The 26,961-nt window shown below is 36.4% G+C and overlaps 1 protein-coding gene across 1 annotated transcript in view; it reads left to right on the top strand.

Moving 5' to 3' along the window:
* Nucleotides 1-26,961, top strand: part of ADGRG7 (adhesion G protein-coupled receptor G7) — a 69,887-nt gene that overhangs the window by 11,550 nt on the left and 31,376 nt on the right. Inside the window, exons 2-10 of the mRNA XM_047875801.1 lie at nucleotides 573-686; nucleotides 2,406-2,510; nucleotides 4,988-5,100; nucleotides 8,004-8,153; nucleotides 8,619-8,722; nucleotides 14,537-14,661; nucleotides 14,777-14,884; nucleotides 18,105-18,265; nucleotides 18,700-18,855. Coding sequence (XP_047731757.1) covers nucleotides 573-686; nucleotides 2,406-2,510; nucleotides 4,988-5,100; nucleotides 8,004-8,153; nucleotides 8,619-8,722; nucleotides 14,537-14,661; nucleotides 14,777-14,884; nucleotides 18,105-18,265; nucleotides 18,700-18,855 — 1,136 coding nt within the window. The remainder of the gene's footprint in view (nucleotides 1-572; nucleotides 687-2,405; nucleotides 2,511-4,987; nucleotides 5,101-8,003; nucleotides 8,154-8,618; nucleotides 8,723-14,536; nucleotides 14,662-14,776; nucleotides 14,885-18,104; nucleotides 18,266-18,699; nucleotides 18,856-26,961) is intronic.

Here is a 26,961-nt window from a genome sequence, read left to right as displayed (position 1 = left end):
GTTAAACTTTGCTATGTTCCTTGGACACATCAGAACTTTCCATTTTGTGATTTTGCACTCTGTATCCCGCCTATTTGGGGCCATCCTTTTTTATCTGGCTTTTCTAGTTTTAGTCTTAAAATCTGACTCAAATACCACCTCTTCTGGAAAGTCATCGCTGGATAAATTGCCTCTGTCCTCAACATCTCTCTTCTGTGTTCTTAAAGCATGTAAAAATCTGCATGTTGACTTAGGTGCCTTATATGCCTGCCTATCTATCTATCTATCTATCTACTATCTATCATCTATCTAATCTATATAATCACCTGTTTACCTCCATAGATTCTAATGTCCTTGTTCAAAGTATTATGTCTTTTAAATGTAGCTTTTTGGTATTCATAACCTGTCATAAGTATTGTATATCCTGTGTAAATTCTCAATATATATTTTTGTTGATGATGATGTTACAAAAAATACTTCTCCAGTGCTACTCAAGGTGATTGTTTTACATGTAGAAATTGAAGGCTACACATCCAAAAGGAGAAACTGATTAGCCAGTTTGTGAAGTATTCTATTATTTATTGTTTTTTTAGGAACATTAACCCCCACAGCAAACACCACAATAGAGTTCTGCAGGAATGGTGGAACCTGGGAAAATGGCAGATGTGTTTGTCCAGAAGAGTGGAGAGGATGGAGATGTACAATCCGTAAGTTACCTGGGATGGCACTAGGGTATGAGATTTAGGTGGCTCGTGTTAATAAGGACAACAGCAAAGTTTTTCAAATGCTTCTGTTAATGATTTAGTAACAATGGGTTTAATAATGATGGCTTTAACATGTGTTTGTAGCTTAATAGTAAAAGCTGAGTATTCTTTTTGGGCTATTTACTTGTATGTTCAATATACCTAGTATGTTTCCCAACTATCAAGTTTCTCTGTAAGCTGACAGATGCTTTTCCTTCTGGTTGCACTGTCTACTTCAGGGCAATGGGTGATATGGTTTTCTCAGGTCCTTCTGGTTGGTGATATATTACCCCATTTCAAAGATCACAATTCTAATACATTTAACTTTTCTGAAACCAAGGGACATCTTCCTATCTAACTATATATGTAGATGAAATTTTTGTCTTTTCATCCTTTCTCTTGATGAGATGTTGTAAAATTAGTGGTTTTACTTCAGACAGTGCTCTCTCAGAATCAAAGTCAAAGCTACTTCTTTTTTTAATTGAAGTATAATTGACACACAATGTTACATTAGTTTCATGTGTACAACATAGTGATTCAACAACTCTACCCATTATGCTATGTTCACCACAAGGGTAGCTACCATCTGTCACCTAACAATGCTAGTTCAGTACCACTGACTTTATTCCCTGTGCTGTACCTTTCATCCCAGTGACTTATTTACTCCATAACTAGAAACCCGTATCTCCCACTTTCCTTCACTCATTTCGCCAATTCCCCCAGCAACCCCTCTGGCAACCACTCTGTATTTATGCATCTGTTTCTGTTTTTTATTTGTTTATTCATTTCGTTTATTAGATTCTACATATAAGTGAAGTAATATGATATTTTTCCTTTTCTGTCTTACTTATTTTACTTACCCTCTAGGTCCATCCATGTTATTGCAAATGGCAAGGTCTCATTCTTTTTTATGATTAAGATTCATATATATATATATATATATATATATATATATATATATGAATATTCCCAGCAAATATATATATATGTGTATATATGTATATATGTGTGTGTGTGTGTGTGTGTGTATATACACACACACACACACACACACATATATATGTATATATATTTCTTTATCCATTCATCTACTGACAGATAGTTAACGTTGCTTTCTTGTCTTGGATATTGTACATAGTGTTTCAAAGCTACATCTTCATCTACAGTATGCTTTCCAATACTCTGTACACTTTGTGCTCCCTGCTTAGGATCCAGAGCCCTAGAAATGCATTCCTACCATTTCCTGCACTCCTACAAGCCAGTATATCTCACATGCTCCATGACTTTGGTCTTTTTGCTTTAACCCACATCCTCATGATGCCCTTTGGTAGTAAAGATAATAAAGATATAGGCTCTATATCTTTAATTTTCAAGATTGCAACTAATTTGATTATACTATCTTTTTTGATGTGTTAGTGATTACATCCTACCTCTACCAGGTTATATATTGTGTACATTTTAACTAGAAGACATTATCTAACATACTAATTTTTCTAATGGTATTAATATTAACTCAACCAGATAAAAAAGTATGAAATTCCTGGCGGGTCAGTGAGTCCTAAAGTTTTCTATTATCCTTCAAATTATACTGAATAGGTTTTGAACTTTGACTTTTATCTGGTTTGAAATTTTAAAAAGAAAATTATAATTTATGATAAAAAATATATTTTCTTTTCATCATAGCTTATTTCTGTGAAAGCAGTACCTCTGATGATTTAACTTTTGCCAGAATTCCAGTGGGAAAATATGGATCTTCCCAGGAAACATGTGGTGAGAACACTTTAAATGGTATGTGTTTCTCGTCTCCTCTGTGTAAGCATATTAATCGCTATGCTGGATCATACCTATCATTCCTCCAACCAGTATTAAGTTCCTGGAAGAGGCATCAAAGACGGCTTTGTGGAACAGTTTGCCTCCCTTTCATGATACCAGTGTTCCAAGTTTAGGATGCAATTTCACATAATTCTAATTCTCCTAAAAACTATAATATGGATCAGTTAAAAATTCCTTTTACTCCCTCTCCCATTGGTTTATTTCCCCAGTTTACTCTATGTCCTTGAATTTAATCATGTTAATATCTGCTTATGGAGTTTTATAACTTGTCTGAATATTAAACATTAGCTATAGATTTGTACCATATCTACTTTCAGACTTCATCTTTCTAGGTAGAGATGCTGTTAAGTTTGTCCACAGTTGGTAGTACTTCATCTCCTTGGTAATTTTAGTTAGCCATCTTGGAACATTCTCTAGATTCATCATACCTTTCTTAAAGCATGACAACCTTGTGTGCATAGAGACATTCCAAGAATAAAGGCAAAAATAACATTTTTAAAATGTCTATGCTCCCTGATGATATCCAGGATTTTTATGATTTATTTCAATGTTGCATTGGGTAATATCTTCTGAGAGTAGCCCTTAAAAATTCATAGGTTCCTTTCCTAACAGCTTAGAACCCATTATGCTGTATAATTTTCTCTCAGTGTTTTACCTGAACTTTGTTTGCATTGATTTTCCTTTGACCACTCCTCCTATCTCTCACATCTTCCTGCAGGATATCATCATTTCCTGCAGCACTGGATATCTGAATAACAGCCAATTCTAGATCATTTATGAAAATATTTGAGAGAACTTCAGTCAGTAATAACCCTGGGGAGAATTTCACATTTTATATAGATATTTATTTTTGTTTATGTCATGCTCTTTGAAATACTACAGTACTTATAGATACTGGTCTTTCCCCTGTGTTTCTTTATCTTATTTATTCTAAGAGATTGTGTAAACCAGTATTCCATTTGCAGAGTCCAAATTGCCTTTGCCCACATATATCATGCCTACTCAAATATTCATGATCCTATTCTTTACATATGTCCTTATAAGGCTAGAGCCTCTTGATTAAAAGCTCAAAAGGTGAAAGACATGGGGCTTCGTGTATTGGTACTTACTTTTTATAATGTATGTCCATGGATACTTACCGTCTTAATTTTTATATGTTTTGTGTGTGTTAAATATTTCATTATAACTTGTAAAAGAGATACAACTACAAAAAATAACTATGTGCTACCCAATCTGGAACAGTAAAAATGTCAGTAACATATGCATCAAGGGACATCACTCTTGTTTGATTTTTTTTTAAATGTTTTTGGGACAAGGGAATCACCATCTTTCATTTGGTTCTTTTATTTGGTTATTTTTATTTTCTGAGCAACTATTGTGAAAAGGTTTATTTTACTTACCTTTAAATTTCAGATTGAGCCCATAAAATAATTTTAAGGATATAGATCCCAACTATTGGCAAATGTGCGTTTAGTTTTATATTAAGAATTACTTCTGAATTATTCACTTTTATACAACGAATGACCAAGATATTTTCAATGATTTTGTGTAGGTAGATTCATACTTGTAGGAGGTGATTTTATCTGTTAACAGCTTCTTAAGCTTTGTTCACAGGAGAACACTGAATTAGGGAGGCTCAGTGATAATTATAAGAAATAAACCTAATGATTCCTAAGTATTGAAAGCCAACCAAGTATCAAATAGGTGCTACAATATAGAACTCTTTGCATTTCAGTTTACTCAGATTTGGATAAAGAAGGAAAGATCAATATGTAATTCATTATCTAGTAGGAATTTTTCATAGTTTCCCATCTCTTCAACCCTCATCACATCCAATTCAAAGCCCTATGTCCCTAGTTGCTGGAAGGCAAATCTTCCTTGCAGACTTCAAAGGAAGGAAACAGTTTTGAATTCCAGATTTAAAAATTAAGACAAGTGATATCTGCCTTTAAAATTCCTGTAGTAACTGGCCGATTCACTTTTCCATTCCTGTATATCAAACTACCCCAAATTTCGTGGCTTAAAAGAATTAATGATTTAGATTTTTCATAGTTCTGTGGGTTGATTGTGGCAGCTGGAGTCCTAAATGGCAAGACTGAAGGGCCTCAGTTCTCTTCCACATAGCCTCTTATTCTCTAGTAGATTGGAGCTGCTTCCTTATGCAACAGTCTCAGGACAGTGTTCCAAGGGGGTGAAGGCTGAAACTTCATCTTCTTGAGGCCAGGTTCTGGAGCTCTCACAGAACATTCTCTTGGTCAACACCAGTTGTAAGTCCAGGCTCAATTCAGGAAAAGGAGGAATAGACTCCACCTTTTGGCGGGAGAAGCAGCTAAATCACATTGAGATGGAGGTGTGTATAGGGGCAGATTGTTGCTAGTGGCCATGTTTGCAAACACTGTTTTGTTTTGTTTTTTTGCTTCTTTTTATTGAAGTGGGCTATCCAATAGCTACTCGGATGTGCAATATTTCTATATATGGAGAAATAGTATTAGAAAATGTGACAAAAGGAAATTGCGATGAAAATCTGAAAACCCTGGAAAATAAGGTATGCCCTATGGTCCATGTTCTGGGTAACTGGAAAAAGTTTGGATTCTGTATACTCTCTGTTCTTTAGATACCTGATGGTCAGATCTATGCTTTTTAAACATTTTTAAAAATTTTATTGTTATTATTTTTAATGGTTTTTTTTTGTTTTTTTGTTTTTTTTTTACTTTTGAGAGAGAGATTGCAAGCAGGGGAGGGGCAGAGAGATAGACTGAGAGAGAAAGGGAGACACAGAATCTGAAGCAGGCTCCAGGCTCTGAGCTGTCAGGACAGAGCCCGATGTAGGGCTTGAACTCATGAACCGTGAGATCATGACCTGAGCCGAAGTTGGACACTTAACTGACTGAGCCACTCAGGAGCCCCTGAATCAATGCTTTTAAAACTGTCAAATTAGAAATCGCAAAAACTGGGGTGCCTGGGTGGCTCAGTCAGTTAAGACTTCAGCTCAGGTCATGATCTCAAGGCTCGTGAGTTGGAGCCCTGCATTGGGCTCTGTACTGTGACAACTCAGAACTGGAGCCTGCTTCTGATTCTGTGTCTCCCTCTCTCTCTCTGCCCCTCTCCTGCTTGCACTCTGTCTCTCTCAAAATTAGGAAACATAGAAAAAAGAAGTAACAAAAACTGGTAATTAAAGCCACTCTTTTTTTTTTTTTGAAGATGACATCTGTTTGTGAGAAAGAACAGTTGGACATGGGTTCAGCAAATTTTAGTGAATGACAATCTGTAACATATTTTAAATGGCCTCATCTTTTTAGATCAGTGGTAAAGTATTGACTGAAAATAGATCACTGGTATCTGAAACCAAAAGGAAGGTATTTTGATGGTCAACTTTATTAGAATAAAGAGAAAAAAGAAGAAAAAAAAACTATGATCAAACACCTTTTGAGACAGGAAACCCCAGACCCTAATGCTGGTCTCAGGGCTGTACCCATGAGCAGGTGAGGTGGGAATTACATAGACTAGATGTTTTATTCATGAAGATTAAATTATTTTGACCTAATATATACCTAAATGCAATTGCATGGGATTGCTAATACCTGCGGCCAAGAAAGGAGAGAAGGAGGAAACTTTAAGTGGTCCAAGTGCAGGGCATGTAACATACATTATCTCGTTTAGTCCTTATGGAACCTCTGTGAGTTAGATGTTATTCTCATAGATAATTATAGTGATTATACTAATTCTTGATCACTTACTGTGTAGCAAATATTGCACTAACATTTTACATATGTTTTTAAATCACATTTAATTCTTATAACAACTATATAAATAGTTATGAATGTACCTATTTTATAGATGAGGAGACAGTGTCTTTGAGAGGTGCAGTGAACCACAGCCAAAAAATGATGGAGCTGCTTCTTATTTTAAAGTCCACACTGTCCCACACTGGCCCCCTAACTGTAGATGGGCAGGGTTGAAGGTAAAGATGGGGATGGAAGTGGAATGTGGAGATGGCTGCCAGCCACATAGTTTGTGTCAACTACACAGACTGGGGAAAGACTTCATGTTCCAGAGTTTGACTAGCCAGTTTTTGGCTCTCAGCTCTGACATTTTAAGCTGCATGGACTTTGGGTGAACTCCTTTCCCTCTTCAGACTTTTAAACAGGGAGAAGGATGCCCTACTCACAGTGTTGTTTTGTGCGTTAAGTGTGATAACATCTATAAAAACATCCAGCAAAATGCCTGCACAGAGCAGGGACCTAGCTATTGAATGAGAGCTTTCTTTGTTTTGTCTACTGATTGGATATTATTTTCAACTGTTCCCAAAGTATGAATGGCCTGTGACCTTGGTTTGATTTTTGAAATGATGCTGCCATCTAGTGAAAACTAACATACATGCTCACATTAACACCTGGCTCTACCAAAGACAATATGGATTAACATGTTTTATAGTCTCACAACACCAGAGCCAGGAGACTGATTAGTACCTGGAGATATGGTCAAGGTCAGTGTCTCCCAAACTGTCTTTGCTGAAAAGCTAGTTAAAAAAATTTTTTTTACATTTACTTATTTTTTGAGAGACATAGAGAGACAGAGCACAAGTTGGGAGGGGCAGAGAGAGTTGGGGACACAGAATCCGAAGCAGGCTGCAGGCTCCAAGCTGTCAGCACAGAGCCCGATGCAGGGCTTGAACTCACAAACCGTGAGATCATGACCTGAGCCAAAGTTGGATGCCCAACTGACTGAGCCACCCAGGCACCCCTTGGAAAGTAGTTTTAAAAATTTCCAACTCCTTGCTGACCAATAATTTTGTAAAATGTAATAAAAATGAATTACTAGGAAAATTGGATAAAAAAGATATGAAAAATACAGATTATTTTTTCTCTTCTAAAAGAGTTTTAAATTATTTCTTTACTTATATTTTATTGAAGTGTAATTGACATACAGTGTTACATTCGTTTCAGGTGTACAACATAGTGATTAGAACAAGTCTCTATGTTATGCTATGCTCATGCAAGTGTGGCTCCCATCTGAATACAAATCATTGAAAAAAATCATTAGATTCAATAACATGCAATTGTTGTAGAAGTTTCTGACCAGTAACTCTCAGTTTCTGTGCTTACCTTCCCTATGGATCCTATAACAAACAGTGAACCATTTGGTTCATGGTTCCCACCTTGAGTAGCATTGCTTTCCCTAAGGCAGCCTGTCTTAGTTCATTAATCCTGGCAGATAGTAAAGGCTGGAAAAACCACCAGCCTGCGTGTACTTTGTCCTTTTCATAAGTAGAGAAACAAACATGAAGAACCAAGTGGATGTGATATTCAGGAGATTGAGGGTCAGGTGAATTCCAGTTTATTCACCTGCAATTGCTTGCAAAGTATTTGGACATAGTTGTATAAATCTGGCTGTTTTGTTTTGTTTTGTTTTGTTTTGTTTTGTTTTGTTTTGTTTTGTTCTTAACAGATAGACGATATGGGAGCACAGTTAGAGAACATTTCTAGTGAAACTCAGATTTTAACATCTAATGTCAGTAAAATGACTCCTGAGAACATCACTTCTGCTGCTAGAGTGGTCGGACAAATCTTCAACACATCCAGAAAAGCTTCCTTTGAGGTAAAACTCACAAGGTTTTAAAAGGGGGGAGGGGAAGAAAAAAAAAGACATGGAAAGACAGACAAAACTAGAAATCCCTTTACTTAGTTCAATAGTAAGTATAATTATACTAAGTATCGTGGGCTGTGATGTTTTCATAGTCAGAACCCTGCACTCTTATTTTGTTTCTGCTTCTGGATCCAAGCATCTGCTTTTGTGTTCTCGGGGTGGGGTAGAGTTTCTGTGAAAGACCTTGCTTTGGGGGGAAATTCAGAAGCCTAAGCTTCCCAATTGACTCAATTTAAATTTCCATCATGCTTTATATTTATTCTCTCTGCCATCTAAAACTAAACCTTCAATTTTGAAAAACACTTGCCTCTGGATTACCATACCAGTGGTGCCACATGATTCTGCAATAATTCATGATAATGATGACGTATGATGTATGTCTTCTATGATGATGGTTTGGTCCCTTGTTCCTGGCAGGCAAAAGACACTGCTGTATCTACAGTGAGTCAACTTCTAAGTGTCAGTGAAGATGTTTTTCAAAAAACTCCGGGTGTTCCTAATAATGATGACGCTTTCACAACGTAAGCACAATTCCAATTGGGAAAGAAAACATTACAAAGTGCTGTGTACCATTAAGACAGGTATTTTTGTTTCTCTCATGGATGCACTAACTAGATGATTCCTAGAGAATGAAGACTGAAGCCTTGGCTTTCCACCTGATCTTCATGTACTAGACAGGGTGGTATATGTTAACTCTTGGTTCCAGGGGTGTCCCTGGCCTAGGATATAGAGAGCAACTAGGATGATTTAGATTAGACTTCTTTTCCCGGCCTTAGCTGGGCATGGCCAAGGGTCAACCTGCATGAGCAATAGGAGCTCTTCCAGCTCTTTTCTCAGCATAGAGCTGAAAGGAACAACATAACTTTGCGGGACAAAGCTCCCTACCCACAACTCAGCTATCCTTGAGATACTGGTGTGTTTTGGTTAAGCTTTCTTAAGCTTTCCCAAGACTACATTGAAAAAAAAAAAGAATCCAACTCTACCTACTTTCTCTATTTTTGATTCCAGTGGGTTGGCATAGTTTTGGTTGTTTATTTATAATAAAACTCATGTACTTTATTATAAAGTTCCCTCACTATGATTCATTATGGTTTTATCTTATACACAGTTTTTTTTGAGTTTTAAAAAATTTAAGTAAATATGCATGCTCATTGTAGAAAAATAAGAAAATATATAGATGAGCAAAATTTTATTTTATTTTATTTTTACTTAAAATTTTTTTTAATATCCACTTATTTTTGAGAGAGAGAGAGAGAGAAAGAGAGAGAGCAGGGGAGGAGCGGAGAGAGAGGGAGACACAGAATCTGAAGCAGGCTCCAGGCTTCAAGCTGACTGTCAGCACAGAGCCCAACATGGGGCTTGAACCCATGAACTGTGAGATCATGACCTGAGCTGAAATCGGATGCTTAACCAACTGGGTCTGAGCCACCCAGACACCCCTAGATGAGCAAAATTCTAAAAATTGTCCCACCTTTATTAACTTGAGAGTATGTATTCTTCCAGATGTTTTCCTCTGTATGTGTGTATGTTTGTATCATATTACATACTTTACAGATTTATAGCCTGTTTTTGTCATTTAATACTCCATGAATATCTTTTTAATATAAGTATCTCTACATTTATATCATAAATTTTTATTTTATTATTTTTATTTTTGAGACAGCATGCACAAATGGGGAAGAAGGGCACAGAGACAGAGAGAGAGAGAGAGAGAGAGAGAGAGAGAGAGAGAGAGAAACTTAAGCAGACTCCATGTTGCTCATTCTCATGAACCATGAGATCATGACCTGAGCAAAAATCAAGAGTCAGATGTTCAACTGACTGAGTCTCCCAGGTGCCCCTGCATCATAAATTTTAGATACTGCAAAATATGAGTGAACTTTAAGCAATTCCTGCTGAGGGACATTTTGATTACTTCAAGTCTTTTAAAACTTTGAGCAATCAACATTCTTATACACAATCTTTGTTTGCAAGACCCATTATTTTTTTTTAGGAGAAAGTCCTGGAAGAACTTACCAGTTTTCTAATTTTTACAGTGTTGAGCCCTCAAAGCAGAAAAAGTACAAAAGCATGAAATGCATAGTACATTCACAAGTTATAATTCTGAGACCTGGTTGTCATTTCAGCAGTTCAACTGGTGTATTTTATGACTTCAAATTTCAGTAGGAGTCTAGGCCCTTCCGACTGGGAGTGTGGAGATTCCCATTTTTCCTGAAGTTGGAGAAGAAAGTGGCCATAGCACTCAGAGTCTATGTTGAGTGACCATGGATCCAAGAGCTGGAGCGGGCTCCCTCCAGACCTGGAGGCTCTGCGTTTGCAGTCTTGCTAGGCAGAGAGGAGAAGAGTGGATGTTTCTGGTGAGAAAGTTGAGGAGACAGCAACTATGAGATTTGGCTGAGAAAGTCATACATCATGATACAGATGAAAGTACTGTCCTGACAATAAGTAATTATGAATTTTACTGGCTTAAGACATGGAGAATCAATTGTGTGTATTTATGTGTAATATCCAAATGGCTTCAGAGGAGGTGGTTAGAGGATAAAAATTTTAAATATGGGACACACTGAAACGTGAAATGTAACCATACTCATAGTAACTCTTCCCATTCTGCATTTCTAGTCTACTTACTTTTTCTAATCCCATTGTGAAAGCTGACCCTCTCCCATGTGATCTTATATATAAGCCCTTGTGGACTCAGGTCCTTATTCACTCAGATAAGGCTGTTGCCTCAGCCTCCAGGCCCCAGCCTCCCACACTTATTACTCCTCAAGAGCTGCCAACAGAGGTGACCTCTAATACTCTCTCTGGGGAAGGAAACTAATTCCTTCCAAACTGTCCCCTCAACCTGGGCCTACACACAGGGTCTCCTGACAGATACCAGGCTTCAGTTACTCATCTCCCTTTGACTTCTACCTTCTTTCACTTACAGTTTCTGGTTTGCATCCCTAAGCTACTGGACTCCTCTTCTCAACTTATGGAGAGAAGCGGACAGTGTGAGACTAAAACTCCTTAAGTGGAGAAGGGGAGACTGGTGAAGTTCTCTAACATCCATTCATCCATTCTCTTGGTCTGAGTTGGGAGGAGCCTGGACAAAGTCTCTGCTGTTAAGGGCACCCTGCTACAATCAGTGAATCTAAGACTTCATTTTTCCATTTTGACCATGTGCTGCAAAGACTGACCCATAACCCTGGAACTCTGCCCTCAAATTCAAGCCCATAATTGTCCTTGTTTACCTATTTTTGGGAATGGAAAACTGCTTCCCTAATACTGACCACTTTGTACATTTACATTTCACATTTTTATTTGTAATCTTGTTCCAACCAGCCTTCTTTGGTTAAAAGATCCTCACTTAGATTATTTTGACCAGAGATTTATTGTAAAGAAGCTTATGGAATCTCATGGGAACCTAAGAACAGTACCATAATATGGCAGGACTTTATGGATCCTGGAGTAAGGGGGTGGCAGGGCATCCAAGGCAGTTTTGAAGGTCCCATTAAAGGAGTTTGTGGGCCTTCCTTCTGGGAGAATATAATGGTTATGGAGACAGACTTTGGAGTCAAATAGTCCTGGGTTCAATCTTAGCATTGTTATTTAGTAGGTCCATGATTTTGGCCAAATTCATATCTTTTGGAAAAGCCTCAGATTCTTCAGTATAATATGGGAGTAACTGTGGGACTCACTTCAGTAAGATTCTTGTGAGGCTTAACTGAGATAATATATGTAAATAACTAGCACGATACCTGACTTATACACATTAAGTCTTGAAAAAAAAAACAAAAAACATTGGCAGTTGTCTTTATAATTAATATGACTCAGTAAACATGTATGTTTCACTTTTACTTCTAGTTTCTGCTCTGTCATAAATTGACCCTGTTGTTCATAACATTGGGGAAATAGTTTAAAACAGAATCTTTTCCCAACCCAGAAATGCTCTCCACAAGGACAGTAGAGAAAGAAAACACTCTTTATTGCATAAGCATTAAAGCAGAATGTGATGTGTATCATAGGCAAACACTAAGAGATTGCAGATAGAAAGGAGTCTCACTGCTTTATATAGCCAACCAGATATATCCCATTACATACAAGTTTTCAGGTAATCAATAACTAATCCTCAATTAAGAGAACTTAACAGCACTATTTGTCACACATAGTTCATCCTAGGTTAACCTGGTAATTGAGGTGACCATTTGTATTAGCTAACTGACTTTATTCAGAGGAAGAACAAACTTCACATATCTTTATGACAGGAGGTAGCTTTGCAACTTGGAGCAAGGTACCCACCCACTAAAATTAGGCTCCTTACCCTCCACAGAAACTGGAAAATAGGGGCGCTAACTCCCTTGATGTTTACATTTCAAAAAGATGGCTTCCATGTCCTTGCAAAAGACATTCCTAGGTCATAAATTGACAAAATGCCCATCTAGCTTTCTTCTTTTTTTTAATTTTTAATGTTTATTTATTTTTGAGAGAAAGAGAGTGAGAGAGACAGAGTATGAGCAGGGGAGGGACAGAAAGAGAGGGAAACACAGAATCTGAAGCAGGCTTTAGGCTCTGAACCATCATCACAGAGCAAGATGCAGGGCTTGAACCCACAAACTGTGAGATTATGACCTGAGCTGAAGTCTGATGCTTAGCCGACTGAGCCACCCAGACGCCCTGCCATCTAGCTTACAAAAGAATTTATATTTCAAAGAGGGGAGAAAGTACTTACAAAGTACTTTACAAAGTAAATGCTCATAGGAAAAGGAAGAGAGAGAAATTTCTTCTCTTATTTTCAACAGGAAAGTTAAGTCTCTTATTTTTAATTTGTATTTGTCTTTACAATGACAGAATGACCTCTCTGGTCCCCTCTAAACCATGGTTGTCCTGATATGACTATGACACTAACTTGAAAATTCCTGGGTGAAAGAATCTGATTGCTTCTTCTAGTCATTTGTGCTGGTTTTGGTCAGCCTCTGCGTTGGGTACCCTGAGGCAGAGCATGCATCTCTAATATAATCAGCGATGGCAAGAGGAGGGAAGAATCACATGGAAGAAAAATACAGCCTTGAAAGTGGCTGTGACTAGAGCAACGCTTGAAAAGTGGTTATGGACCCTGCAGTCACTGCCATATATCTAGTACATTGTTCCCTTTAGCCTTCAAATGCCTGAGGGAACACCTCTTGCTATCTCCAGTGTTTCACAGGGTACTGACCTCTTATTAGGTGCTCAACAGATATTGTTTGGTTGACAAATGTACAAAATATGCTCTTAGAAGATTAGAATTTTGTTAGGCATTCCTTCTGTTGAAAGCAGCTCTGGAGTATGTTATTCTTTACATGGAGTATGGTTGTTATTCTTTATTCTTTAGTGTGAATTGCTAAAAATTCATAAAATGGAGTTATGAATAGAAAACATTTAAAACAGAGAAAGCAACTCAAATGGTTCCATATGAATGATTGTCACATTCTATTTATAAAAACAATATTTAATTATTTTAAAGTTTATTTCTTTATTATGTCACTTGGGGAAGGGAAAAATACTTTAGTGGACAAAATAAAAATTTAGAATATGGAACAACTACATTTTAATGAAATCCCTTCTTTCTAGGAAAACTAGATTGAACCATTTATCTTAGATATAGAGATTTTGTTTTGTCAAGTACAGAAATAGTACAAATATTTCTTAAAGCAAACAAGGAAAAGAAAAGGTCTTATGACTTTTCTTGGAGAACACCAAATTGACAGGTTCTCCCCACTCCCTCCAACCTTCTATCTAATCTGTCTTTGAAGTTATCCAAAGTAGAAAAGAATATAGTGGAAACCTGCAATGTTTAGTTAATAACTGAGGCTGTGAGCTCAAAGATGTACTCTTACATGGTTCCAAATGAATTGTTGCCTCTGGAACCACCAACTCACAAGAGGTGCTTGAGACCTGAAGGGGTTCATGTGAGAGAAGAGAAGGGAGTTGAATAAGTGGAAATTGATTCTTACCACTGTAGAAGCAAGAAGCACATGTCCGGTCAATGATGGGTAGCAACACCACCCTTTTGTGAAGAGCAGCACAATAAAGATTATTTCTATGGGGAAATTTGTCTTTCTTGAGTTCCAGCTGTCTGGAATCTATATACAGGGTATCTTTCAGGGGAGAGAGTCCACCAGAACTTTAGAAAAATTATATGTAACAAAGAAAGACTCTGGTGAAGAAAATAAATTATTTTAAGTTGGTTGTGCCATTGTGTGATCACATGAGTTCTGTGGTCATGCCTTTCTACTGGAATGTGGGAGAGAACACATACCACTGATTTTTATGACAAATCTATAGAATATTATGTTGTTATGTTTTATTCTATACAGGCTTATTCAACAAATGGAGAGTTATTCCTTGTCTTTGAATAACAAATCAGTGGTGAAACCTAATGTAGCAGTACAGAATGTTTTATTCTCTACAAAAAACACTGTGCTCTTCTCTGTGAAGAAAGGTGAGGTGTTTATCTCATGTACTTATGATAGCAGAGAGCATTCTGCTATCAACCATGAACAATGCCCTATTTGTGAAAATGTTGACTTAAAATTCTACTTTTCTCCCTCTCACAGGAGATAGTGATTCTCTCATTTCTGGTTCCATAACTGTGGACACAAATGTGAGCAACCCTAATCCAGATGCAGAGACTGAACTTCAAATTTTGCTCAATACCTCAAAAAGTAGGTCTCAAACTTTGTTTCAGTAAAAAATACCCTCAAATTTATGGAATTAGTAACTTAAAATCCACTGAGTGAAAAATAATGTTTAATTAGTTTCATACTAAGTAATTTGCATTTGAGTTCATTTGAGCTCTGACAAATTATGGTAATCTCTACTATTCTGGATGATAGAGATGATTTCTTTCTCTCTTTTTTTTTTTCTTCAAAAGCCTTGGAGCAGAGTTGAAATACTCTGATCATGGACACAGATCTTTTTTTCTAACAAAAATCTAGCTAATGCAGGTCTGTTTTACACTTAAAAATACATTTAAAAATATTCGGTCACAAATTCTGCCCACATTTACTAGTGGCATGGCATTTACAGGCACGGATTCATCCTATGGGCCTGCCTCAGGATATTTTATGTGTCAGTCACCTTCTTGTGGCAACAGATTTTAGCTATCTCCACTACTATGGTACTTACCCTATCATCTTGCATACGGCCCTTCAGGAATTTTTATGTCTAACGTGAAATGTTGGTACTTTTCAAAGTCTAAAAAAAGTGATTATTTTGACAATAACAATAAGCAAAATAGGCACACACATTGCTTTATTCTCTCCCCAAATAAAAAAAAATCTGATACTAGAAAGTATACATTTTAGAATAAATAATGGCATTACTGAAGAAGAAGCGGGTATTGTTCATGTGTCTGGCATGCTGTGGAATTTTACTTCCATTTGCTTTGGATACATTCTTTGTGAAGGAGAGACTAAATCTAAGTCTTTTTTGTTCTTTCTGTGTTTTTCTTTTAATTAAAGAATATTTCATTCATATAGAAAAGTACAGAAAATAATGTAAGCACACCTATGTACCCACCAACAAGGCAAACTGATGTCAAATTTTGCTATGTTTGCTTCAGACCCCCTAAAAAAAAAGAAGATATTACAGCTGCACCTGAAGTTCTGTGCCCTACCTTTTCCCATCTCTCCTCCCCAGAAATAACATCTATCTGAAGTTGGTATGCTTCATTTTTATGTTTGTCTTTAAACTTGTGCTACATATTTATATATCCATACATAAAATAGTCTATTTTGCAGGTGTTTAAAATATTTACATAAGTGGTATCATGTTGTATGGAACTTGCTTTTTTAAATTTTAATTTAATTAATTTTGGGGGGGGAACTTGCTTTTTTTGAAAACTAAACATCTCTTTTTGGAGATTTATTCATATGTTATCTTAACTTTTGCCTATCTGATAAATATGTTACGAGTATTTTTATATTCCTTTTGCAGTTTTGAAGTTCAATGATACGTTAGATTTTTTTCCTTCCTTTACTTGAACATCTTTTCATGTGTTATTAGACATTCTGATTTTCTACTCTGTGACTTGCCTATTCAAACACTATGATCATTTCTCTACTGGCTTTTTGTTTGTCTTTTTCTTATTGGTCATTAGAAGTTCTTTGTGTACTCTGAACACAAAGTTATATATTTGTTATATATAAGTCACAAATATCTTTCCTCCAGTCTGTAGCAATGACATGGATGGAACTAGAGTGTATTATGCTAAGCAAAATAAGTCAGTCAGAGAAAGACAAATGCCATATGATGTCACTCATATGTGGAATTTAAGAAACAAAACATAGAGGAAGGGAATAAAAAAAGAGAGAGAGGGAGGCAAACCATAAGACAGTCTTAACTATAGAGAACAATCTGAGAGTCAATGGAGGTGAGGTGGGTGGAGGGATGGGCTAAATGGGTATTAAGGAGGGCATTTGTTATGATAAGCACTGGCTGTTATACGTAACTGATGAATTACTAAATTCTACTCCTGAAACCAATATTACATTATATGTTAACTAACTAGATTTTAAATAAAAACTTGAAAGAAAAAACTGTCAAGAAGGTATATCCAGAAATACAGATATTTAAAAAAATTACAGGTAAATAGAATTTCTTCTAGTGAATCTGAAGATCTAGTTGAAAGTGATTATTTTCTAATAAATGAGCAAAATACTGTAGGAATGAGGAGAGGGGTAAGCAAGAATTTTCACTTTTTAATTTATATATTTATATAGATTTGACCTTTAAATCAACCATGTCATTCTTTTATAAAAAACAATAATAATGAAAAGAAGCCTTACTGAATTTTTAGGTTTAACTTTGTTATCTAGTGTTGAGAAGGAACAATTTGGTAAGGTCAATGTGCCATGTAAAAACTCTGTAAAGCAACGTCTTTATTTCTGGGTAGAGGATAGAACAACATGGCTGGCTGTGGAGGACATTTTAGGAGTTGTCAGGACATTGTCTGCCTATATATGCAATCACACTGAATATGCTGGCTCACTGCCAGGGTTTTAGTTTTCCCGATATCACTAGTAAAAGCAGAGGTTAGAAAATTATTTCAGTCTAAAATGTGTAATTATTTTTGTTGCTTCTGTTTTAAATATGACAACAGTTGTACAAAGTGTTAAGAGGCATTCCTCAGGTTGTTCTGTTTGACCACTGCCATGGCCAGCCTCCATACAAAAACCCTCTGCTGTGGCCATGCTTTTCTAGGGCCTCTGAGGAATAGCTGACCGCTTTTTCCAGCCCCCTTAAGAAATATGTCACAATAGCCTTTCAGCCTCGGGAAAGACCTGTGATCATCATGAAGTAGTCAATAGTTCAAGAGATGATGGAAAGTATCTGGCTCCACTGAAACAGTCCCTAATAGGTGCAATGTGAGCTCCTGGCTCTGTGGCTGAATAGACTGGTTTCTGCTCAGTCCCTTTTAACAGGACACAGAACTCACAGACCACTTTTCTAGGCACAGCTGCCTCCATATTCGCTCACTGTTTCTGGTCTGATGTCTTAACAGTGGGTAAAGAGACATGGCTTTAGGCTACCTGAGTGTCATGTTCACTCTTGCTGCATAGAAAGCAAGATGTTATTTTTATACATGAGATCCTCACAATACCTCCTTGAGGTGGATTAGGTAGAAACTTTTGTCCCTATTTAGAAGGTAAGGAATCTGAAACTCAGGAAAAAAAATTAACGTGAGTGGAATGGCAAGCCACGGGTTATATATGTTAATTACATATTGCAATTGAAGAAAGATTCAGCCAGCAAACCATTTTTACTGTGTTTTACTCAAAGATAAGCAGCCATGCAGTTGAACAATGACATGGGACTTTGTTTTTTGTTTGCCCTTAGGTTCATTTGTTGATTTTAGTTTTCATTTATTTTTTTTCTTCACAGGTAACACAACATGTGGCTTTATAGTGTATCAAAACAGCAAGTTTTTCCGATCAAAAATTTTTAGAACTAAATCAAATTTTAGTCAAAAAATTATCTCAGGCAAAACTGATGAAACAAAAAAAGATCAGAGAACTTCTGTTGAAATTGTCTTTAACCCAAGGGTGAGTTTTCCCACTAACAACAAAAAAAAATCTGTCCACTTTTGATTACAAAAGCAGGGTTGGTTGGGCAAAAGAAATCTACAGAAAAACCCTTTATTTTTTTAAGTTTTTGTTTAAATTCCTGTTAGTTAACATACAGTGTAACATTAGTTTCATGTGTATAATATAGTTATTTCACAGGAAAATTCTGTGAAAGATTCTTTGAAAATATTCATTTATACCTTCTCCCACCTATGTTTTTGTCAGACTAGCTAAATGCAAAATGAACTAATTTGAATTTCATATCCTTTTCCCTCCTCCCTAATCTATAATGAAGATGTTACACTTAGTACATACCTAATTGATTTCTAATATGCTTATTTTCTTCTATTTGATTTTTTTCTACCTGGTTAAGTATTTAAAAAGAAATTAATTGTAATTTTTTCAATGTACAGTATGATCCAAAAACGTTCCAAATTCATTCCTATGCCTGTGTCTATTGGAATTTTATAAAAAAGGATTGGGACACAAATGGCTGTCACAAACGGAGGGGCACTGATGAATTCTTGTACTGCCACTGCAACCATACTACGAATTTTGCTGTATTAATGGTAAGGATGTACATAGTAATCTCTTTCGGGCCAAGAATTTTCCTTATACACAGCTCTGGTATATACTAAGTTGGAGATACCTTTGGGGCTTATTTTGCATAGAAATTCAACCTAGATTACACGGAAAAACAGGGAATGGAGTGATGACTTAAAAAGGAAGTTCTGGTAAAAGCAAGTAAATAGAGCTTTTCACAGTATGGTCTCAGGGTGGGTGAGTTCAGCACTGTGCATTTATTAGTGAGAAGGGAGCCCATATGCAAAAGAGGAGCTGACAGACTCCATTCAACTAACTCACATGTGAAACTTGAAGTTGTTATAGCCAGAGGTAAGGCTGTATAGTCTGTGTCGAGGGTGGGTTTAATGCATACTTGACTATGGGTGGACAGTTTAAATAAGTTACTCAAAGCTTTTTCCACTGGAATAATCTACATTGCTAAGTTTATGCTAGAAGATAAAAGAGGAAAAACTCTTGAATTTATCCAATTTGTTCCATAGTTCCTTTATGTATTTCTTAAAGCTTAAAAGCAATTTTTTAAAAATATGAATATAGTTGACACACAATGTTACATTAGTTTCAGGTGTACAGCATAGTGATTCGACATGTTTCTACATTAGACTGTGCTCACCACAAGTGGAGCTATCATCTGTCACCTTTCAATGCTACCACAGTACCACTGACTATATTCCTTATGCTTTTCCTTTTATTCCTGTAATTATTTATTCCATAACTGAAAGCCTGTATTTCTCACTCCCTTCACTCATTTTGTTCTCCTCCATTCTCTGCCCTCTGGCAATATCAGTTTATTCTCTGTATTTACAGGTCTGATTATGCTTTTTGTTTGTTTATTCAAGTGTTTTTGTTTTTAGATTTCACATGAGTGAAATGATATGGTATTTTTCTTTCTCAGTCTGACTTATGTCCCTTAGCATAATACCCTCGAAGTCCACCCATGTTGTTGCAAATGGCACAATCTCATCCTTTTTTATGACTTCATAATATTTCATCATACAAACATACCACATCTTCCTTATCCATTCATCTATTAATGTATTCCTTATATCTTTTAGCTCCAAAGCTACCCTGTGTGATAACTGATAACACTTAGCTCTGATGTTCAGCTAAAAATGCACCTTTGAAAGTTCTTGGGTTGACTCTTTTAAGAGAGAAACTTCTGTTTGTTCTATTTTCAGAAATGTATTATTCTGGTAAAACCAAAAATGTTAGTTTTTACACTTGATGGAATGCTTTTATATGTAATGTAATGGGGAAGGATGTAGTGTCTTACACTTATTGATACTATGAATCTTCCTGAGACAAGCAGATGTTTCCATTCTCCACTAAATGTGATGTAGCTATATTTGGGAAGCCAATAGAGATCAGAACATACTGGCACAACATAGGATATCAAATGTTGGAAACTTTCTTATAAAAAAAATTATTGCATACATTTTTATTTATTTTTTTAAATTTTATTTAAATCCAAGTTAGTTAACATATAGTGTAATAATGGTTTCAGAAGTAGAATTTAGTGATTCATCCCTTACATATAACACCCAGTACTCATCCCAACAAGTGTCTTTCTTAATATCCATCACGCATTTAGCCCATTCCCTCACCCACCTCCCCTCCAGCAGCTCTCAGCTTATTCTATGTATTTAAAAGTCTCTCATGGTTTGCCCCCCTCTCTGTTTTTATCTTATTTTTCCTTCCCTTCCCCTTTGTTCATCTGTTTTGTTTCTTAAATTCCAATTATGAATAAAATTTTATGATATTTGTCTTTTTCTGACTGACTGACTTATTTTACTTAGCATAATACATTCTAGTTCCATCCATGTTGTTGCAAAAGGCAAGATTTCATTCTCTTTGATCACAGAGTAATATTCATATATGTATATGTGTGTGTGTGTGTGTGCATATATATATATATATATATATATATATATATGCCATTTCTTCTTTATCCATTCGTCAGTCAATGGATATTTGGGTTCTTGCCATAATTTGGCTATTGTTGATAGTGCTGCTATAAATATTGGGGTGCATGTGACCCTTCAAATCAGCATTTTGGTATCATTTGGATAAATACCTAATAGTGCAATTGCTGGGTCATCCGATAGTTCTATTTTTAATTATTTGAGGAACCTCCACGCTGTTCTTTAGAGGTGGCTGCACCAGTTTGCATTCCCAGCAGCAGTGCAAAAGGGTTCCCCTTTCTCTACATCCTTGCCAACATCTGTGATATCCTGAGTTGTTAGGTGTGAGGTGGTATCTCTGACAGGTGTGAGGTGGTATCTCATTGTGATTTTCATTTGTATTTCCCTGATGATGGGTGAAGTTGAGCATTTTTTCATGTGTCTGTTAGCCATCTAGATGTACTCTTTAGAAAAGTGTCCATGTTTTTTGCCCGTTTCTTCACTGGATTATTTGATTTTTGGATGTTGAGTTTGGTAACTTCTTTATAGATTTTGGATACTAACCCTTTATCTGATATGTCGTTTGCAAATATCTTCTCCCATTCCATCAGTTGCCTTTTAGTTTTGATTGTTTCCTTCACTGTGCAGAAGCTTTTTATCTTGAAGAAGTTCCAATAGTTCATTTTTTGTTTTGTTTCCCTTGCCTCTAGGCAAGTAAGAAGTTGCTATGGATGAGGTTAGAGGTTGTTGCCTGTTTTCTCCTCAAGGATTTTAATGGTTTCCTGTCTCACAATTGGGTCTTTCATCCATTTTGAGTTTTGTGTGTGTGTGTGTAGTGTAAGAAAGTAATCCAGGTTTATTTTTCTGCATGTTTCTGTCCAATTTTCCCAACATGATTTGCTGAAAAGACTGTCTTTTCTATTGGACATTCTTTCTTGCTTTGTCAGAGATTAGTTGACCATATATTTGTGGGTCCATTTCTGGGGTCTCTATTCTGTCCATTGATCTATGTGTCTGTTTTGTGCCAGTACCATACTGTCTTGATGATTATAGCTTTGTAACAAAGCTTGAGGCCCAGAATTGTGATGTCTCCAGCTTTGGTTTTATTTTTCAAGATTACTTTGGGGTCTTTTCTGATTCCATACGAATTTTTGAATTTTGTGCTCTAGCTCTGAAGAATGCTGTTTATTTTGATAGGGATTGTGTTGAATGTGTAGATTCAACAATTGTTGAATTGTATTTGTACAACAATTGTAATTGTGTATTTTAACAATATTTGTTCTAATACATGAGCATGGAATGTTTTTCCATTTCTTTATGTCTTCTTCAATTTCTTTCATAACTTTTGTAGAATTTTCAGTGTACAGATATTTCTTTGGTTAGGTTTATTCCTAGGTATTTTACAGCTTTTGGTGTAACTGTAAATGGAATATATTCCTTGATTTCTCTTTTTGCTTCTTCAATATTGGTGTATAGAAGTGCAACCAATTTCTGTACATTGATTTTCTAACCTGCAACTTTGCTGAATTCATGGATCAGTTCTAGAAGTTTTTTGGTAGTGTCTTTCAGGTTTTCCATGTAAAGTAGCATGTCATCTGTGAAGAGTAAAAGTTTGACTTCTTCCTTACTGATTTTGATGCATTTTATTTCTTTTTGTTGTCTGATTGCTTAAGCTAGGACTTCCAACACTGTGTTGAACAACAATGGTGAAAGTGGACATCCCTGTCATGTTCCCGACATTAGGGGGAAAGCTCTCAGTTTTTCCCCATCGAGGATGATATTAGCTGTGGGTCTTTTGTATATAGCCTTTATGATCTTGAGGTATGTTCCTTCTATCCCTACTTTCTTGAGGGTTGTTATTAAGAAAGGGTGCTGTATTTTATCAAATGCTTTTTCTACATCTATTGAGAGGATCATGTGGTTCTTATCCTTTCTTTTATTGATGTGATGTATCTCACTGATTGACTTGCAGATATTGAACCACTCCTGCAGCCCAGGAATAAATCTCACTTGATTGTGATGAATAATTCCTTTAATGTATTGTTGGATTTGGTTTGCTATTATCTGGCTGAGAATTTTTGCATCCATGTTCATCAGGGAGATTGTCTGTAATTCTCCTTTTTAATGGGGTCTTTGTCTGGTTTTGAAATCAAGGTAATGCTGGCTTTGTAGAATGAGTTTGGAATTTTTCCTTCCATTTCTATTTTTTGTAACAGCCTCAAAAGAACAGATATTAATGCTTCTTCAAATGTTTAGTAGAATTCCCCTGGGGAGCCATTTGGCCCTGGGCTCTTGTTTTTTGGGAAATTTTTTATTACTGATTCAATTTCTTTATGGTTATGGGTCTGTGTAAATTTTCTATTTCTCCCTGTTTTAGTTTGGTAGTTTATATGCTTTTAAGAATTTGTGCATTTCCTTCAGATTGCCCAATTTGTTGGCATATAATTGCTTATAATATTCTCTTATAATTGTTTGTATTTCTGTGGTTTTAATTGTGGTCTCTCCCCTTTCATTCATGATTTTATTTATTTGGGTCCTTTCTTTTTTCTTCTTGATAAGTCTGGTTAGGGGGTTATCAATTTGTTAATTCTTTCAAAGAACCAAATCCTGGTTTTGTTGATCTGTTATACTCTTGATACACACACACACACACACACACACACACATATATATACACATATATGTATATATAGATAGGCTATTGTTGATATATATATATGTATATATGTGTATATATATATATAATTGATTTCTGCTGTAATCTTTATTATTGCCTTTCTGCTGTTTGGGGGCTTTATTTACTGTTCTTTTTCCAGTTCCTTTAGGTGTAAGGTTAGGTTGTGTATCTGAGATATTTTTTCCTTCTTTAGGAAGGCCTGGATTGCTATATACTTCCCTTTCATGATTGCCTTTGCTTCTCCCAGGGGTTTTGTTTTTATTTTCATTGGCTTCCATGTACTTTTGCATTTCCTTTTTAATTTCTTGGTTAGATTATTCTTTCTTTAGTAGGGTGTTCTTTAATTTCCACATATTCGTGGTCTTTCCAAATTTTTTCCTGTGGTTGATTTCAAGTTTCATAGCATTGTTGTCTGAAAATGTGCATGGCGTGATATCTATCTTTTTGAACTTGTTCAGGGCGGATTTGTGACCCGTATGTGATCTATTCTGGAAAATGTTCCATGTGGACTCAAGAAGGATGTGTATTATGCTGCTTTAGGATGAAATGTTCTGAATATATCTGTTAAGTCCATCCAGTACAGTGTGTAATTGAGAGCCATTGTTTACTTTGTTGATTTTCTGCTTAGATGACCTATCCATTTATATAAGTGGGGTGTTGAAGTCCCCTACTATTATGATATTATTATCTATGTGTTTCTTTATGTTTGTGATTAATTGATGTATTTATTTGGATGTTTCAATTTGGGGGCATAAATATTTATAATTGTTAGCTCTTCTTGGTGGACAGTCCCCCTAACTATGATATAATGCCCTTCATCTTCATTTCTTGTTATAATCTTTGTTTTAAAATCTAGTTTGTCTTATATGGGCACCTGGGTGGCTCAGTTGGTTGAGTGTCTGACTTTGGGTCAGGTCATGATGTCACAGCTCATGAGTTTGAGCCCTGAGTCAGGCTCTGTGCTGACAGCTCAGAGCCTGAAGCCTGGTTCAGATTCTGTGTCTCCCTCTCTCTCTACCCCTCCCCTGCTCACACTCTGTCTCTCTCTCAAAAATAAATAAACATTAAAAAAATTTTAAAAAATCTAGTTTGTCTGATATAAGTATGGGTACTCCAGCTTTCTTTTAATGTCCATTAGCATGACAGATGGCTTCCATCCTCTTACTTTCAATCTGCAGGTATCTTCCGTCTAAAATGAGTCTCTTGTAGGAAGCATATGGATGGGTTTTGTTTTCTTATCCATTTGATATCCTATGTATTTTGATTGGAGCATGTAGTCCACTTACATTTAGTGTGATTATTGAAAGATATAAATTTAGTGTCATTGTGCTGCCTGTAGAGTTGGTGTTTCTGGGGATGTTCTTTGGTCCTTCCTAGACTTTGTTGCTTTTGGTCTTTTTTCTTCTTTGTTTTTCTCCACTCAAGGAGTCCCCCTTAAAGTTTCTTGCAGGGTTCATTTAGTGGTCATGAACTCCTTTAGTTTTTGTTTGTCTGGGAAACTCTTTATCTCCTCCTCTTTTGACTGACAGCCTTGCTGGATAAAGAATTTTTAGCTGCATATTTTTCTGATTATGCACATTGAATATATCCTGCCACTTCTTTCTGGTCTGCCAAGTTTCTGTGGACAGGTCTGCTGTGAACCTGATCTGTCTTCCCTAGTAGGTTAAGGGCTTTTTTTTTACACTTTCATAATTCTTTCCTTGTCTGTGTATTTTGTGAATTTGACTATGATATGCCTTGGTGGTGGTCAGTTTTGTTGAATCTAATGGGAGTTCTCTGTGCTTCTTGGATTTTGATGTCTGTATGTTTCCCCAGATTAGGAAGGTTTTCAGCTATAATTTCCTCACATAAACCTTCCTCCTTTTTCTCTCTCTTCTTTTTCTGGGACTGCAGTGATTCGAAAATTATTCCTCTTTAATAAGTCACTGAGTTCTCCAAGTCTTGTATCATGACTTTTTGCCTTTGTTTCCCTCTTTTTTTCTGCTTCATTATTTTCAATAATTTTATCTTCTATATCACTGATTTTCTGCTCTGCTTTGTCCATCCTTACATTATGGCATGAATTTGAGATTGTATTTTTAATTTTGGCCTGACTAGATTTTAGTTCTTTTGTCTCTGTAGAAAGGGATTCTCTGGTATCTTCTGTCCTTTTCAACCCTAGGTAGCATTCTTATAATTGTGGTTTTAAATTCTAGTTCAGACATCTTAATTATATCTGTGTTGATCAAATCCCTGGCTGTCATTTCTTCCTGTTTTTTCTTTTGAGTTGAATTCCTCCATCTTGTCATTTTGGAGGAAGAAAAAGATTAATAAAATAAAAAATAAAAATTAAAAACAAAATCAAACAAAATCAAATAAAGGAAGCTAGATCTTAGGCATGTTTTGGTTTGCTTGTTGAGAGAAACTTGATAAAATAGAGAAAAAAGAGAAAGGAAAAAAGTTAAATTTTTAAAAAAAAATTTTAAATAATAAAATGGAATAAAATAAAATAAAGAAAATAAAATAGAATAAAAAAATAAAAAAGAATTTGCTCTTTCTGTGTCTAGGAAACAAAAAGAAAGAAAAAAGAAAAGAACCTAAGCAAAAACACTATAGAAAATGAGCAAATAAAAGAACCAGCAAACAGAATAAAACCTGAATGAAGTTACATCCAGTATCCCCTAGAACAGAATCTTTGCAGCATATTATAGTCGTAGACTAATAAGCAGGTGGAAGGGATTTGTGCTGGTCTTCTGGGGGATGTGCCTGGAGGGTTCAGTTGAGCAGGGTTTGGTGTAATGGCTCCGTTCTCCACCTGGTGGCACTGCTTAGCTTACTAGGGTCGATTTGTGTGTGTGCATGCACACACATGCACACATGTGCTTTAGAAGTGAAAATGACTTTACCCACCTTTGACACAGGAACCTGTAGCCTCATGACTTGCTATCAAGCACCCTCCTTTGTCATAGGCTTCCATCCACTCCCCACCTGTACCTTGTACCTGTCCAAGCTGTCCACTTGCCAGGTGGCACCTCCCTCCAGAGTTTTATCTCAGATAGGGCTGTGTTTCAAAACCCCACACTTCAGACACCCCTTTGACTTGGACCTGTGCCAACACTCTGCAAGAGGGTCTCACCATACAATGGCCAGGAGCTGGCTTGCCCCAGAAAATGTTCCTGTGATCACACAGTGGCAGAGGCCACTGTGGGCAAATCACATCACACAGCCTGCACTAGGTTTCCCTGCACTCTGGGGTCTTTGTTCTAATATCAATAAACGTGACCACTCTCCAAGGTCCACTGAGACTTTCGCCTGTGGGGAGCCCATATGGCCTCTACCAAATGCACTCCAATCTGGGGAACCACTTCTCCCTATGTGGTACACAGATCCCTCAGACCACACTACTTCCTCCTGGAAAATTCTGGGGATTTTTCCCTACTTCCTTACCAGAACACTGAGCTCTGAAACTTCCGACTTTGGACTTCACTGTTTATAGAATCCTGGCAGTATTGAAACCCTCTCCTTTTCTCCCCCTC

This window comes from Prionailurus viverrinus, chromosome C2, assembly GCF_022837055.1.
Source record: "Prionailurus viverrinus isolate Anna chromosome C2, UM_Priviv_1.0, whole genome shotgun sequence".
Classification (NCBI taxonomy): Eukaryota; Metazoa; Chordata; class Mammalia; order Carnivora; family Felidae; genus Prionailurus; species Prionailurus viverrinus.
This window is presented reverse-complemented; position numbering and strand designations above follow the sequence as displayed.